The sequence below is a fragment of the Artemia sp. Qi Xiang Cuo genome, chromosome 18 (genome assembly GCF_049724085.1).
Source record: "Artemia sp. Qi Xiang Cuo chromosome 18, ASM4972408v1, whole genome shotgun sequence".
Taxonomy (NCBI): Eukaryota; Metazoa; Arthropoda; class Branchiopoda; order Anostraca; family Artemiidae; genus Artemia; species Artemia sp. Qi Xiang Cuo.
The window spans coordinates 17,827,448-17,841,050 of record NC_142811.1 but is presented as its reverse complement, the minus strand read 5'-3'; the positions used below and the strand labels follow the sequence as shown (position 1 = coordinate 17,841,050).

General features: G+C 34.4%; 1 protein-coding gene across 1 annotated transcript in view; it reads left to right on the top strand.

Moving 5' to 3' along the window:
• The window catches only part of LOC148941270 (protein vav-like), a 163,584-nt gene that overhangs the window by 81,305 nt on the left and 68,676 nt on the right, over positions 1 to 13,603 (top strand). The window contains exons 5-7 of the mRNA XM_089103854.1: positions 5,111 to 5,227; positions 8,242 to 8,360; positions 11,480 to 11,528. Coding sequence (XP_088959980.1) covers positions 5,111 to 5,227; positions 8,242 to 8,360; positions 11,480 to 11,528 — 285 coding nt within the window. The remainder of the gene's footprint in view (positions 1 to 5,110; positions 5,228 to 8,241; positions 8,361 to 11,479; positions 11,529 to 13,603) is intronic.

Sequence of the window (13,603 nt, the reverse complement as noted above, 5' to 3'; positions counted from 1 at the left end):
TTTATACGAGCATCCCTTCCATAAGAAATATTTGGAAGGATTCAGAGAATCCTTAAATTACAACCCTTGCCCTGAGGGCTGTGGGGGAGTTATCATCCTTAAAGACCTAATTTCCAGAACTTAAAACTACGTTAAATAAAATGGATGTCTCAAAATTTTGATTGGATGTGTTTGAGGAAAAAGTGGGCGTGAGAGGGGGGTTTGTTGCCCTCAAATCACTTTTGACTATTAAAAAGGGCACTAGCCCTTTGAATTTCCAATCGAATGAGACTTTTTTGAAGTTTCTACGACACCGCATTCAATAAAAACTTTATATGCCCCCAGGGTATAACTTAAAACCCTTGCCTTGAGGGTTGTGGGGGAGTGTCCTCCTCAAAAACATATTTTTTATCTAAAAATCAACTACGCTGAACAACTTTGCTGTCTACAATTTCTTATTGTTTTTGTGCGGTGGAATGATGGGCGTGGGGGGGGGGCTAGTTTCCTTTCAATCACTTTTAACTATTAGAAATGGTACTATCACTTTGAATTTCCGATCGATTGTGCCTTTTTTTAAATTTCTTAGACAACTCCTTCTATAAAAACCTTATATGCCCCCAGGGCATAACTTAAAACCCGTGCCTTAAGGGTTGTGGGCGATTGTCCTCCTCAAAAATATATTTTCTATCTGAAAATCAACTACGCTGAACAAAATGGCTATCTCAAAATTTTGATTGGATGTGTTTGTGGGAATGATGGGCGGGGTGGGGGGGCTAGTTGCCCTCCATTCACTTTTGACTATTAAAAAGGGCACTATCCCTTTGAATTTGCAATCGAATTAGCCTTTTTTGAAGTTTCTACGACAACGCCTTCTATAAAAACCTTATATGCTCCCAGGGCATAACTTAAAATCCTTGCCCTGAGGGTTGAGGGGGAGTGTCCTCCTCAAAAACATATTTTTTATCTGGAAATCAACTACGCTGAACAAAATGGCTATCTCAAAATTTTGCTTGGATGGGTTTGGGGGAATGAGGGGCGTGGGGGGGGGCTAGTTGCCCTCAAATCACTTTCGACTATTAAAGAGAGCACTAGCCCTTTGAATTTCCAATCGAATGAGCCTGTTTTGAAGTTTCTATGACAACGCCTTCTATAAAAACTTTATATGCTCCCAGGGCATAACTTAAAACTCTTGCCCTGAGGGTTGTGGGGGTGTTTCCTCCTCAAAATTATGTTTTCTATCTGGAAATCAACTATGCTGAACAAAATGGCTATCTCAAAATTTTGATTGGATGTGTTTTGGGAAATGATGGGCGTGGGGGGGGGGGGGCTAGTTGCCCTCCAATCAATTTTGTCTATTTAAAAGGGCGCTAGAAATCTCGATTTCCAATCGAATGAGCCCCTTTTGAAGTTTCTACGACAACGCCTTATATAAAAACCTTATATGCCCCCCGGGTATAACTTAAAGCCCTGGCCCTGAGGGTTCTGGGGGAGTGTCCTCATCAAAAACATATTTTTTCACTTGCAATCAATGATGCTGAACAAAACTGTTTTCTGACAAGTTTGATCGCATGTGTTGGGTGAAATGATGGGTGTGGGGGGGGGCTAGTTGCCCATTAATGACTTTCGACTATTAAAAAGGGCACTAGCCCGTTGAAATTTCAATCGAATGAACCTGTTTTGAAGTTTCTACGACAATGCCTTCTATAAAAACCTTATATGCCCCCAGGTCATAACTTAAAACTCTTGCCCGGAGGGCTGTGGGGGAGTGTCCTCATCAAAAATATATTTTCTATCTGGAAATCAACTACGCTGAAGAAAATGGCTATCTCAAAATTTTAATTGGATGTGTTTAGGGGAATGATGGGCGTGGGGAGGGGGGCTAGTTGCCCACCAATCATTTTCGACTGTTAAAAAGGGCACTAGAACTCTCGATTTCTAATCGAATGAGCCCCCTTTGAAGTTTCTACGACGACCCCTTCCGTATGAAGTGCCTCTGGGGAAAATACCAATAAATAATAAAACATTTGAGCCGTATGGCCTTTACTATAGGCAACGCTACAGCGTTGCCTCTGATTATCTTAACTTGCTTTAAGAGCAGCAAACTTTTCGCATTTTTGCATTCTGAGAAGTCTTTTCAAAGTATTTTTCAGTCTAAAAAAATGCAAAGCAAATTTGAAAATGTAATTCAGTCCATGGATAATGCTTAGTATCAATTATCAAACCATAGCATAAGTATCTTCTTACGTTAAAACATTAAAACCTTACGACGGGAACCAGACGAAAAACTGTCCTGCCCGGCACCAGTGGACTTTGGAATTACGTCCGACAAATGCTTCAATATGCCGGCTGTAACTTCCCCAGCGATCTTCAGCCAGTCTCTCTCCTCATCTCCTACAATGCCAACGGAAGCCTTTTCATGGCTCAAGATCCTCTGAATGTTTGCCAAGTATTTTTCGCCAACCCTAGCATTAAAACCTGATCATTGCAGAAAAATAGCATACCAAAAACTAGTAAAGGCAACTTTTTTTTTTCGTAGAGAGACGCTATCCATTGCATGCTGCTGGATGTGTGTGTATTTTTTTTCAGATTTTTCATCTCATTAGTGTTTTTGTTTCTTCTGTTTAATTTTTCTGTTTACTATAATCTTCATTTCAAAGAAAAGGGATTTAAAGATATTCAAACTGTCAAAATTTGCAGCATATGGATTGACCAGTTCAGAGAAATGGTTCCGGCCATTGAGAATCTTCACCCTTAAAACGTAGTTTTGCGATATTTCTAACCCTTTGGAAATAATTCCAAAGATACCTCCCGACCTCCGTGCAGTGTTGATGTGTGCACTTATTATAAGCTCATTTATAATTAATGAACTATGTTTAAAATTGAAAGTATGACCTAGGAATATAGTAGTAGCTTTAGTTTCCTGTCCAAAGTTGAAAAAAAAGTTCTGTATGAAGAAAGCTGATATCGTCTTCAGTGCAAACCTACGGCCTTTTGCAGTGGCGATTCTAGACCTGGGCAGGGAGGGGGCACCTGCCCCCTAGTTTTTTGACATCTGAAATTAAATTCCTCCTATTTTATATGTTTTACTCCTGTGGTATACCCCCCCCCCCCAGGTTATGAGGCCTGAAACTGTTATCGACCTGGTGTGTCTGGAAACTTATGAACACCGACAAATGCACGATAATGTCTGCGTCCTTAATATCATAGTTTTTGCTCTTTTACAGTCTTATAGTGGACAAGACTTGCGTGAATAAAAGGAATTTTTGTGCTTTTAGGTGAATGAAACTTAGGAAAGGGTCCACAGCTTGAATTAGGGCATAAGATGATGTTCTTAAGATTACTTCTGTTTCATCTTCCTTCTTGTGCGTCTTGTTTGGATTGTTATGGAGACGCTTTCGTGTATTTTCATCACTGGAATCAAATTCCAGGCCCTGTAATGGGTTGCTGCAGCTGAATTTGAACCCTGGATCCCGTATTACCAAGCTTAGATCAATCCCACCGAGCCACTACTAGATTAACTTCTCCATATCTGTAAAACTTAAAATATTCTATCAAAGTAGCCCCATTAAAAAAAAAAAAAAAACTTTGGTTGTCGGCACTTGTGATTTAAAATAATTTGTTTTGCTATGCCAATTCAGAATCAATCAGGCTGTTAAAGCTCGGTAAAAGCAGTTACAAGCTGTACATACATAGGCTATACAAAAATTGAAACCTTTGGGCTTTGATCCCGTGCGTCAATTGGAAATACCCATAGCGATATTACGAAATAATAATGCGTTTTATTTCATCCAAAAGGCCATGGACAAATAGTCAAATAAAATTTGGAAACTTTTTTCCTTTTCATTTTTAAACAAATTGATGATATATTCTTTAGTAAATATACTATTTTTTAATATATTATTGTTAATATATATATATTGTTTTGTTTAATATACAGTAAATATATTATTGTTTAGTATATATATATATATATATATATATATATATATATATATATATATATATATATATATATATATATATATATATATATATATATATATATATATTTTTATATATATATATATATATATATATATATATATATATATATATATATATATATATATATATATATATATATATATATATATATATATATATATATATATATATATATATAGTAAAGGATTTTACATTTAAAAAACGTTTTCGCATGCGTTGCGCAGGTACCGATCTCCTAATTCAATGCCTTCGGCCGGGAGTGCAGTGCGTGGTTGGGTGTAAATCATCCGACACTCCCCGTGTTTTCCCCCCAGATTTCCCCAGGTACCCATTTAGAGCTGGGTCGACTCTGGCTGAGCTTACAGGGTCACATCATTGACCCCCGTTCCAAACCAAAAAGCCAGCGACACCAGGACTCGAACCTCTGACCTCAGGATTTAAAATCCAGAGCGCTAACCACTCGGCTAGGACTATTTTTACATATGCCGGACATAAAAATCCGTTGTGGATATTTTGAGAAGCCTCTCAGGCTTCTCCAATCGATCCAAGGAACTTGTAATAGGTATCTCAATAACGTTCTATTATTAATGCATCATTGGCTTAACTTAACCACGGGGAGCTTAAAGTTTAGTGACCCCTTATCCCTTTTTTCATTTATTTGGTCCTAGTTAATCCTAGTGGCCCTAGTTCCTAGTGTTGATTACCATTTGATTTTTGTGTAATGTTTCTAGTTTTAACATTGCAGTGTCGCATGTTAAGTTCATTTGCTGTATTTTCATCTTCTGTTTTACCGTACCTTACTGTTTCGTTATTTCTTTCTAAGCGGGTTATAAGTTATTATGTTATGCACAGATTAGCAAGTTATCTCTTTGATATTGGACAGCCTTTTAAAGCTTAAGTATTTCCGAAGACCATACTGCTTTTCCATGGCGTTCAAATAACAGTTTAAAAAGGGATAAATCCTTTTATTAGACAGTGAAAACAATATCTAGAGATTGTGTCATTATTTTCACTGTATAATAAAAGCATTTGTCCCTATTTGAACTGTTATTTTTACCTTTGTAGAGTTACTCAGAAGAATGTAAGTTTGATCAGGATTTAATATATAATCTTCATTTTTATTCATCCCTATTATCTCATTTTTTAGACCCATGAAGAATATAGTGGTTTAGAAAAAGCTTATAATGGAATGCTAGACGTGGCAGAGTACATCAATGAAGTGAAACGTGACAACGAAACTATACAAATCATAAATGATATCCAGGTGAGGTTACTCAAAGCTGTTTCCGAGGGGGGGGGGTACTCGCTTTGAGCCCTTCCCGAAGTTTTTTCCAACTCGTATAGATGTAACAAAAATACACGTAAACAGCTTTTAGTCATGTTTTGTAAAGTTTTTTGTCCCCCCCCCCTCCGAACAAAAATCCTGGATACGGCCATTGGTATATTATAGAATATACTTACGAGTATTTAGTGAAATTTAGAGTAGTCTCTGCGGCAAGGTGATGTCGGTCAGGTAAAGAAATTCTAGTCCCTTAATGTCGCAGATCTGCCTCTTAGTATAAAAGGAATTAAATTCAACAGGAACTGCTGTCCTTTAGCTAAACAACGAAAAGAATGCGCATGCAAGTCTTACCGCACGTATTGTATACAAATTTAAAAGTATACGAATTTTTCTGACTTACCACATACTGTTATTAATTAAAGAAAAGACTTAACGAGTACGAATTTAAAATCTATGTATGTGCTAATTGTTAGGGCACCAAGGGTAAAAACGAAATCTGGTTGTTTTAAGTAGTTAAGTGGAATCCTATACAACCATATAAAATGAAAATTGGGAGAAACTGAAAATTAAATTTTTAATTAAAAAAATTTCAATATGCATTTTTGGTAGTATTGGCGCCACCAATGGCGTATTTTCTTCAAAATCTTGGGGGGGGGAGAGTTGGAGACTGTTTTCGAAAATCAAGTGAAAATGACAGTAGAACTAAAAAAGTCATTTGGTATCATAAAGGTACTATTTAGTACTATAAAGGTACTATTTAGTACTGTAAAGGTACTTTATAGTACTATAAAGGTAAATATGTACTAAAAAAACTGATATGTTTCTGATGATGCTTGAATTATGTAGTTTTATCTTAGTTTTGACAAGATTTTGGAAGAAACTAAATTTCTGCTGGGGGGGGGGGACCCATTTCTGGGAGGGGCAGTTGCCTCCCCCTGTCCCATAGCAAATTATGCCCCTGGGTAGCGCATTTGAAAACCGAAATGTGGGTAAAATTCAGCAAAAAAGCTTAAAATATGTGACATTAAGCGGCTTAATAAAGTGCAGCTTTCCTTTGAAGATGTGTGTCTTTGGTAATCAACAGATTGTTCATGTTGGAATTTTTACGGACGAAAGCGTTGTCAATGTTAATTAATCGATTTTGCATCCTTGTTTTCACGATTTAACGTGGCAATCCTTACGAAAATATAGTACTGCCATAGGAATTTCGTAATTTTGAAACAACCAAAAGAAAGTTTTAAAAAATCTTTGTCTTCAGGTATGAATGGACCTAATATGGGTCCATGGGTCGAAGGGACCCAAGCTGAGTCCATGGAACATGTTTTATTGTGGGGTCCTTTAAAAATGGACTCAATAATATTTTTCTTTTGGTTATTTCAAAATAACGAAATTCCTGTGGCAGTGCAGCAAAACCGATTAATTAATATTGACAACGCTTTCGTCCGTAAAAATTTAAACATCAACAATCTGTTGATTCCCAAAGACATGAATGGACTGTTTTAAATTCAAATTCAATTTCTCAATATTTCTCAATCAATTTCTTTATACATATTTCTCTTTATAATCAGAAATTAGCCTGATTTTTATTGGTTTATTAACGAACCCTGTTTAAACTATTAGGAGATATCAATTTCAGATATCTGATAGATAAATGTGGGACTCATTTTTTAATGAGTCCATTTTTGAAAACCCTTCAGGTATGAATGGACCTAATATGGGTCCATGGGTTCAAGGGATCTAAAATGGGTCCATGGAACATGTTTCTATTGGGGTGTCCTTAAAAAATGGACTCATTAAATTTTTTTGAGACATGAAAACAAAACTAACATCATTTTCTCTTCTTTCTATTTATACTTCCCAAATTTTTGAAATTTGTTTGAAGTGCTACATAGTTGTTGACGAACTAAATAATGAAAAAACATTAGCAGAAGAAAATTTACAACCAAAAGAAAAATTCAATGAGTCCAATTTGTAAGGACACCACAATAGAAACATGTTTTATGGGCCCGTCTTTGGTTCCTTGGGTCCATACTTGGTCCATTCATACCTGAAGAGTTTTCAGAAAAGGACTCATTAAAAAATGAGTCCCGTATCTATCTATTAGATATCAAAAATTGATATCTTCTAATAGTTTAAACAGAGTTTGTATTTTATTATAACGTATTTTATTGTATTTTATGACGATTTTGTATTTTATTTACTTTCCTTTTTTTAATTACGTTTTATTTTATTTACTAATCAATGAATAGTATAAGCAAAGGATATTTTTGCTCTTATGGTTTAATTTTTTATATTTCATTTTAAATTTATTTCTTCTGTGATTTATGCAGGGTGAAAAACACATGTGTAACTGCATTTTAGTATTTATTGTTCGAAGTTCACTTCTTTTTAGAAAATTTCTCAAGATTTTAAGGAAAATTCAGACAATTTAAATCCTTGTTCTGAGCTCAGAAAAAAAAGGAAAAACTTGAATACCAATGAATATGAAATTATTCAAGTATTTTACTCAATTATTAAAATTGCTCAAAGACTTATGTTCTATTTGAGCCGTTTTTCTCTCCCAAGCTCGTGAAATATGTTTGATTTTCTTCTTTCTGATTGTTCAATTTTTCTTTCTTATCTTACAGTTTTTTTCTTTCATAATATACTATGGTTGAAAAACGAAACTGCTACTGCATTCTGCTATTTCTTGTGTGATTTATAGCTTTTTTTTTAAGAAAAGAAATTTCTCATGGTTTTGTTGAAGGGTTTTGGTGGTTTTGGTTTGGGTTTTGTATAAACTAAATCCTTGTTCTGAGGTCCACAAAGGGGTTAATTTCAAGTAAATTGTCCAAAAATTTTTGGTTTATCTAAGCCAATTATATCCTTCGGGGTCTTTACCTGATTGTCATATTTCTCATTTTTCACTATATTTCCATATTTCTCATATTTCACCATATTTCTCTTTTTTTTTTTTTTTTTTTGTTCTTATTTTTTCTTATTTTGTTTCATTTTAGGCTAGCATATCTGACTTAGAAATGCCAGAGGGAACGACTTTAAAAGACTATGGAAGACTGCTTCGAGACGGGGAAATTAAGATCAAATGCCATGATGAAAATAACAGAATTAAACCAAGGTAATGAGCGACACAAGGGCAGTTCATAATTAAGCATAATTAGTTTAATTAAGCGTAATCAGTTCACAATTAAGCATTTATTTGGTCTGTGTTGGCTATGACTGTTGGTTGTATCTTGGTAAAAAAAATCCCAATTCTTTGGGAGACAAGGAAGATAAAAATGGCTTTCGTACTCTAAGCGAAGTTTGCGACAAAATATTTTGCCAAGTGGCCAGAGCCGTTCCTAGGATTGGTGGTTCCTAGTGCAAAATTAATTACAGCGCCCCCTCCCGAATCAAATAGAAGCAAAAAAAGTCGAATCAAAGTGAAAAGTTTGATCAAAGGGGGCAACCCCCAGCCTCGGGATATTTGGAACTGACGGGTCAGTAAATGATTTACCAATTCGTTTTCGTTACATGTGAAAGGAGTAGTAAAGTGCAAATAATACTCGAATCTTTTGAAGGACTTTGGAGACGGTAACACTATACTTAGTTCTGTTCGTTTAAGTTTAGTTATACTCTTAAATTAAATTTATTTGTTTTCGGGTTTATCTTATTCATTCGTAGAATATTCAGCTCGTTTTAGAAATTTCTGCTCGTATGTCTATTGGGATTATCTTGGTAAAAGAAAACTGAATTTTTGTGAGAAAAATAAAACATAAAAGGGGCTTTTATAGTCTGAAGAGAAGTTCGTGACAGAGCATTATGTCAAGTGAAAGCAACAAAGCGAAATTGTTATGTAAATTCCGGCCGGTATGTCTTATAGAAAGCAAATTATCTCAACCATCTAGGAAACCTCTTTAAATATTACTATAGCATCGTATTAAAAAGTAATGTGAAATATAACTAGGGCATCGTACTAGCTTTTGTTCGAATGATTATTGTGAGAGGAGGAATAAATATTCGTCGGGTAGTTTGATTTTGATGCGTATCTCGTCGAGGTTGAGGCTCCGACAGAGATGCAACGGGCGTAGATGCGACGACTCCTACGTTCTGCTTGCTCGATTTGGGAGAACGTCCCTTCATTCAAAGGAGACGAAACGTCGGTGATGGTTTGTTCAGATGAAAGAAAGTAGATGAAAGTAGAAAGTGGATGGCACTTTGAGATTAAGTGTGTATCCTTTCTCACATCTGAAAAAAAAGATATGAGTTTGATTGCTAACCAGTGTAACACCTCTACTAATTTAGCCTACCCTTTTTCAAGTTCATTTGTGCTAATTTTCTAAGGTCTAGTGGCAACACTAAAAAAATGACGATGATGAAAGCGGTGGCATTAGTGTTACCGTCTTTGTAGGCCCTACAACTTATAGAGGTACATAAAAAATCTTGTCGAGAATTGTCCTGCCCTGGTTAGGGTTTGACGGATTGCCTTCAAAGTTGCTTGAGCGAAGCAATTTTTTTATTTTATTGTTTCTTCTTCTTCTGAATTTTTTTTAAAAGTCTTGAGATTACTATCTCAGTTTTACGGGCAACGAAAAAAAAAACCTTTGAATACAATTTGCCATTTTTACTCATGCATTAATAGAAAGCTTTTACTTATTTGAGATTTTACAATTTTTCTAGCCAGAGAACCGACTATTTGAGCTCCGAATCGTCCACATCTTTTTTTATGTGAGTGCCATCTTTTTTTTATGTGACTGGCAGCGGAATGAACATGTAAGCTTTGGCAGCTGGAGCGTGAAATCCGGTTTCCAAATGAAGTATTACTCGCTTTTATAAGCATTTGCTGCAGTAGTAAGTCCTTGTTAAATAGGCAACTAATTATGTATGGGAGATTTTTAGCGACACGTAATAAAACGTAAATTTTTTAGCGTAATATTACACGTAATATGAATTTAATATTACTTGTAGTGTTTTTTGAATCTCACATAATCGTTAATTATCGTAGTCGCTCGGTAAATTGTTTACAGAGAAACCGGTCTTTTTGCTGAACCTGTGTTTTGGATAGAGGAACTGGACTTGCTTGTCCATACATTAGTTCATGATAGTTTGGAACCCCTTTTCCCCATATTTCTTTGCGATCTATTATGCCTAATGTTTAAAACTGGAGGTATAGGTAAGCAACTTACTTCAAATATAGTATGGACACTACCAAATCATAGAAAAAGGCCTTCCTATAGTTGGTATATACATTTACACCTGAACTACTAAAAAACGAAACCCAATTTTTTGAAACCTTGTTATTCAATTTAGGTAGAATACCTTAAAATATCTCACATATTCTGCTTCTTCCTAAGGGCATTACAGTGTTACGTTGCTTAGATCTTAGCTCTGCAAATCTGCCAGGAAATATGTAAACGTTTGTTTGTTTTTTGGGCTTTTATTATTTTTTTCCTTATCTAATTTTACTGTATTTTTGCACAGCTCAGGGAGGAAGAGTTGTTCCCCGTATGCCTAATATTTTATCCGCGAATGATTATGTAAGTTTTAAATTTCGTTAGTGGGTAATTCTTTCTGTTTGACCCGTCAGGATAGGCCTAACTAATGAAAAACGGCCAAAAGGACAAAGAAAGTAATTGAATCTAAAATACATATTTAGAAGAAGGCTGGAGGGTATATATACTTCTTTTAATAGAGTAGCTCTGCTTACCCGGACAGACCTGGTAGGTACTGCCTGCCCGGGTAGACCCGGTATGCACTGCCAATCCGGACGGAGTGTCCCAAGCTATTGCATCTCCATACATCCTCATACAGTAAATCACTGCTGTATTTTCTCCAAGTTTGTTTGAGCATCATACAGTTATGTCCAATGAACATATTATACTCTCTGTCTTTTAATTTTTGCAATTTTGGCTTTGTCTGTTCTCCAAAAGGCTTGTCTTTTGTAATATAATTACACATTTATTTCTGTAAAAATCGAGTATATAATGACAAGTAAATAAAGATAATTAAAGTACAAGTAAAGACAAATTAAGTAAAGATAAGAAAATAAAGGTGCAAACTACTCAACAAATCAAACAATGCAACGATTTACAGAAAATGGAAATAACACACCAGGTTCAGAAAATGAACAGAATACATTAAGTGAAGCTAACGATAAATTTGCATTAACGTGAGCGTTTAATCTCTGATTATATTTCTTATTGATTTTTTTCTCCCTTTCTGCTAAGTTTTTTTGTATATCAATTCTTTTTTTTTCAGGTATATCTTTGTGTTTGACAAAGTTCTTCTTATGTGTAAAAGTACAAAGGTAAGATTTAGCAGTATGTAAAAACATTTCGCTTTCTATTATGATTTTTACTTTTTTTGTACTCTCAAACCAAATATGAGGTGACTTTTTTTTCAACTTTATTTGGCTCCAACCTTTAAGGAATAGAAAATAATTGAAAATATTTTCATGATTAAAAATTTCAAAAACAAAGTCACGGTCAAAGATAAAGAATAGAAAAGATAAAAAATTGAAAATTTTCTAACACTGCAATGTAATGTTGAAGTTGTAAAGTTGCTTCCTTCACATAGGAAACCATATTTTCATAGGGGGGTCACGATTTTTTCGAGCCTTTCACCCTCAGACCATATTTGAGAGTATGAGAATAGCTGAAAAGATGAAATATTCAGGTCTGTCACGCACCCCGATGTTTTTTCTGGGAGATGGTGTGGGGGGGGGGTCACATAAATAGCACCAACAAATTTTCTCCAACATTAATATAGAAAATATAAGACATTATTGGAAAATTTTCGGAAATTTTGGGATTGAAACAAAGCAACGATTTAAAATATGCTTAAAACAGTGCTGAATAAAATACTTCAAATTTTTTTTAATATTTTAGATAATTTTAGATAATTGAATTGGTAATCATATTGGTGTATGTCTTCTTTTTTTTATCTGATTTCTCTTCCAAACCATAAATTCACCCAGTCCAGTTTATCCTCTCTTCTGAACTAAACGCAGTATTAACACCACTTTTTGTCTTTACAATGGGAATACTATTTTTTTAGTAGATTTTCCAAGTTGCTTTCATTTGAACTGTATCCCAGCTCCTCAAGCTATAAACATTGCTGAATTTGTGGATTTGTATATTTTTAGGATTATTTCTGTTTTAAATGGCTGTTTTAAAACTCAAAATAGTAGTCACTGCCTTTGTAATTGCATCCCAGATACGCTGACAAAAACAATAGATTTACCTAAGAAAATTATTTTTGGCTTATATAACGATAATGTGACTTATAATCTTTAGATTAGATTATAATCTTAGATTATAACTTTAGATTATATATAGTGCATAAGTGAAATCGCAAAAATACTTCAACAAATGAAACAAAGCAACGATTTAAAATATGCTTAAAAAAATTTATAAAATATCAAATATTTTTTAGATTCTGGAATTAAGGGAAATAGTTTTTAAGGAAATTTAATTTAGTCCTGAATGATGCTGAAAACAGTTAAAATACTTCAAAAAATTTAAAATATCAAATATTGTTTAATTTCTGAAAGTAGGGAAAAGGTTATGCATAAAGAGAATATATTCAGACCTATGATAATAATTGTATTAATCATGGCTAATTCCAACGGTTTTTTAATAATAAGCTTGCTCATAATTTAATGTCTTATCAATGTTTTCTGAAGACGGGGGAGGGGGGGGGGGCATCCTCAAGTGGTTATCGTACCCTGTTCCTGCCAATCTCATCGAGGTGAAGATATTACGATCATTCTCAGAATTTCCTTTTAAGGGAGTAAAGGAAGGAGAAATTGGTTGAGACTTATTGCAGAATTTTCTTTTAAATGGCAAATCATATATTTTGAATTATTGGGATACCGTAATAACAAGCGTTCTTTCTGGTATTCATGTAAAGAGTCAAAATTTTAATTTCAAAATGGAACTTTTTAGAATTTTTAAAGGAAAGGAAATTGCTGAAAACACACTTCTCCAGCATATTATAAAAAATAGAATTTCTTTAAACTTATGCAGTATTGGTGAAGTTTAGAGAGTTTAAATCCGAAATATCTGTCTTTGTATACCCCTGTGCGCCACCTAACTTCTTTTTTTTAATTAACCTAATAAATTATTTAAAAGGGAGTATCTTACGTCGTCAAAACTATGAATCGACTTAGTGGCACAGATTTGGAACATTTTCCGTATATTCATCAATACAGTATACAATATTTTCTGTATATTCATCATATACGGGTGTAGAGCATCCGTATATGATGAAAATAATTTTTTTTGAAATATTTTCATCTCGTATAGTTTTAGAGAGTTTGAAGCCGGAGATGTCCATGTGAAGTACATTTTTTTTCAACTCTATAAATTGTTTATTATTCAC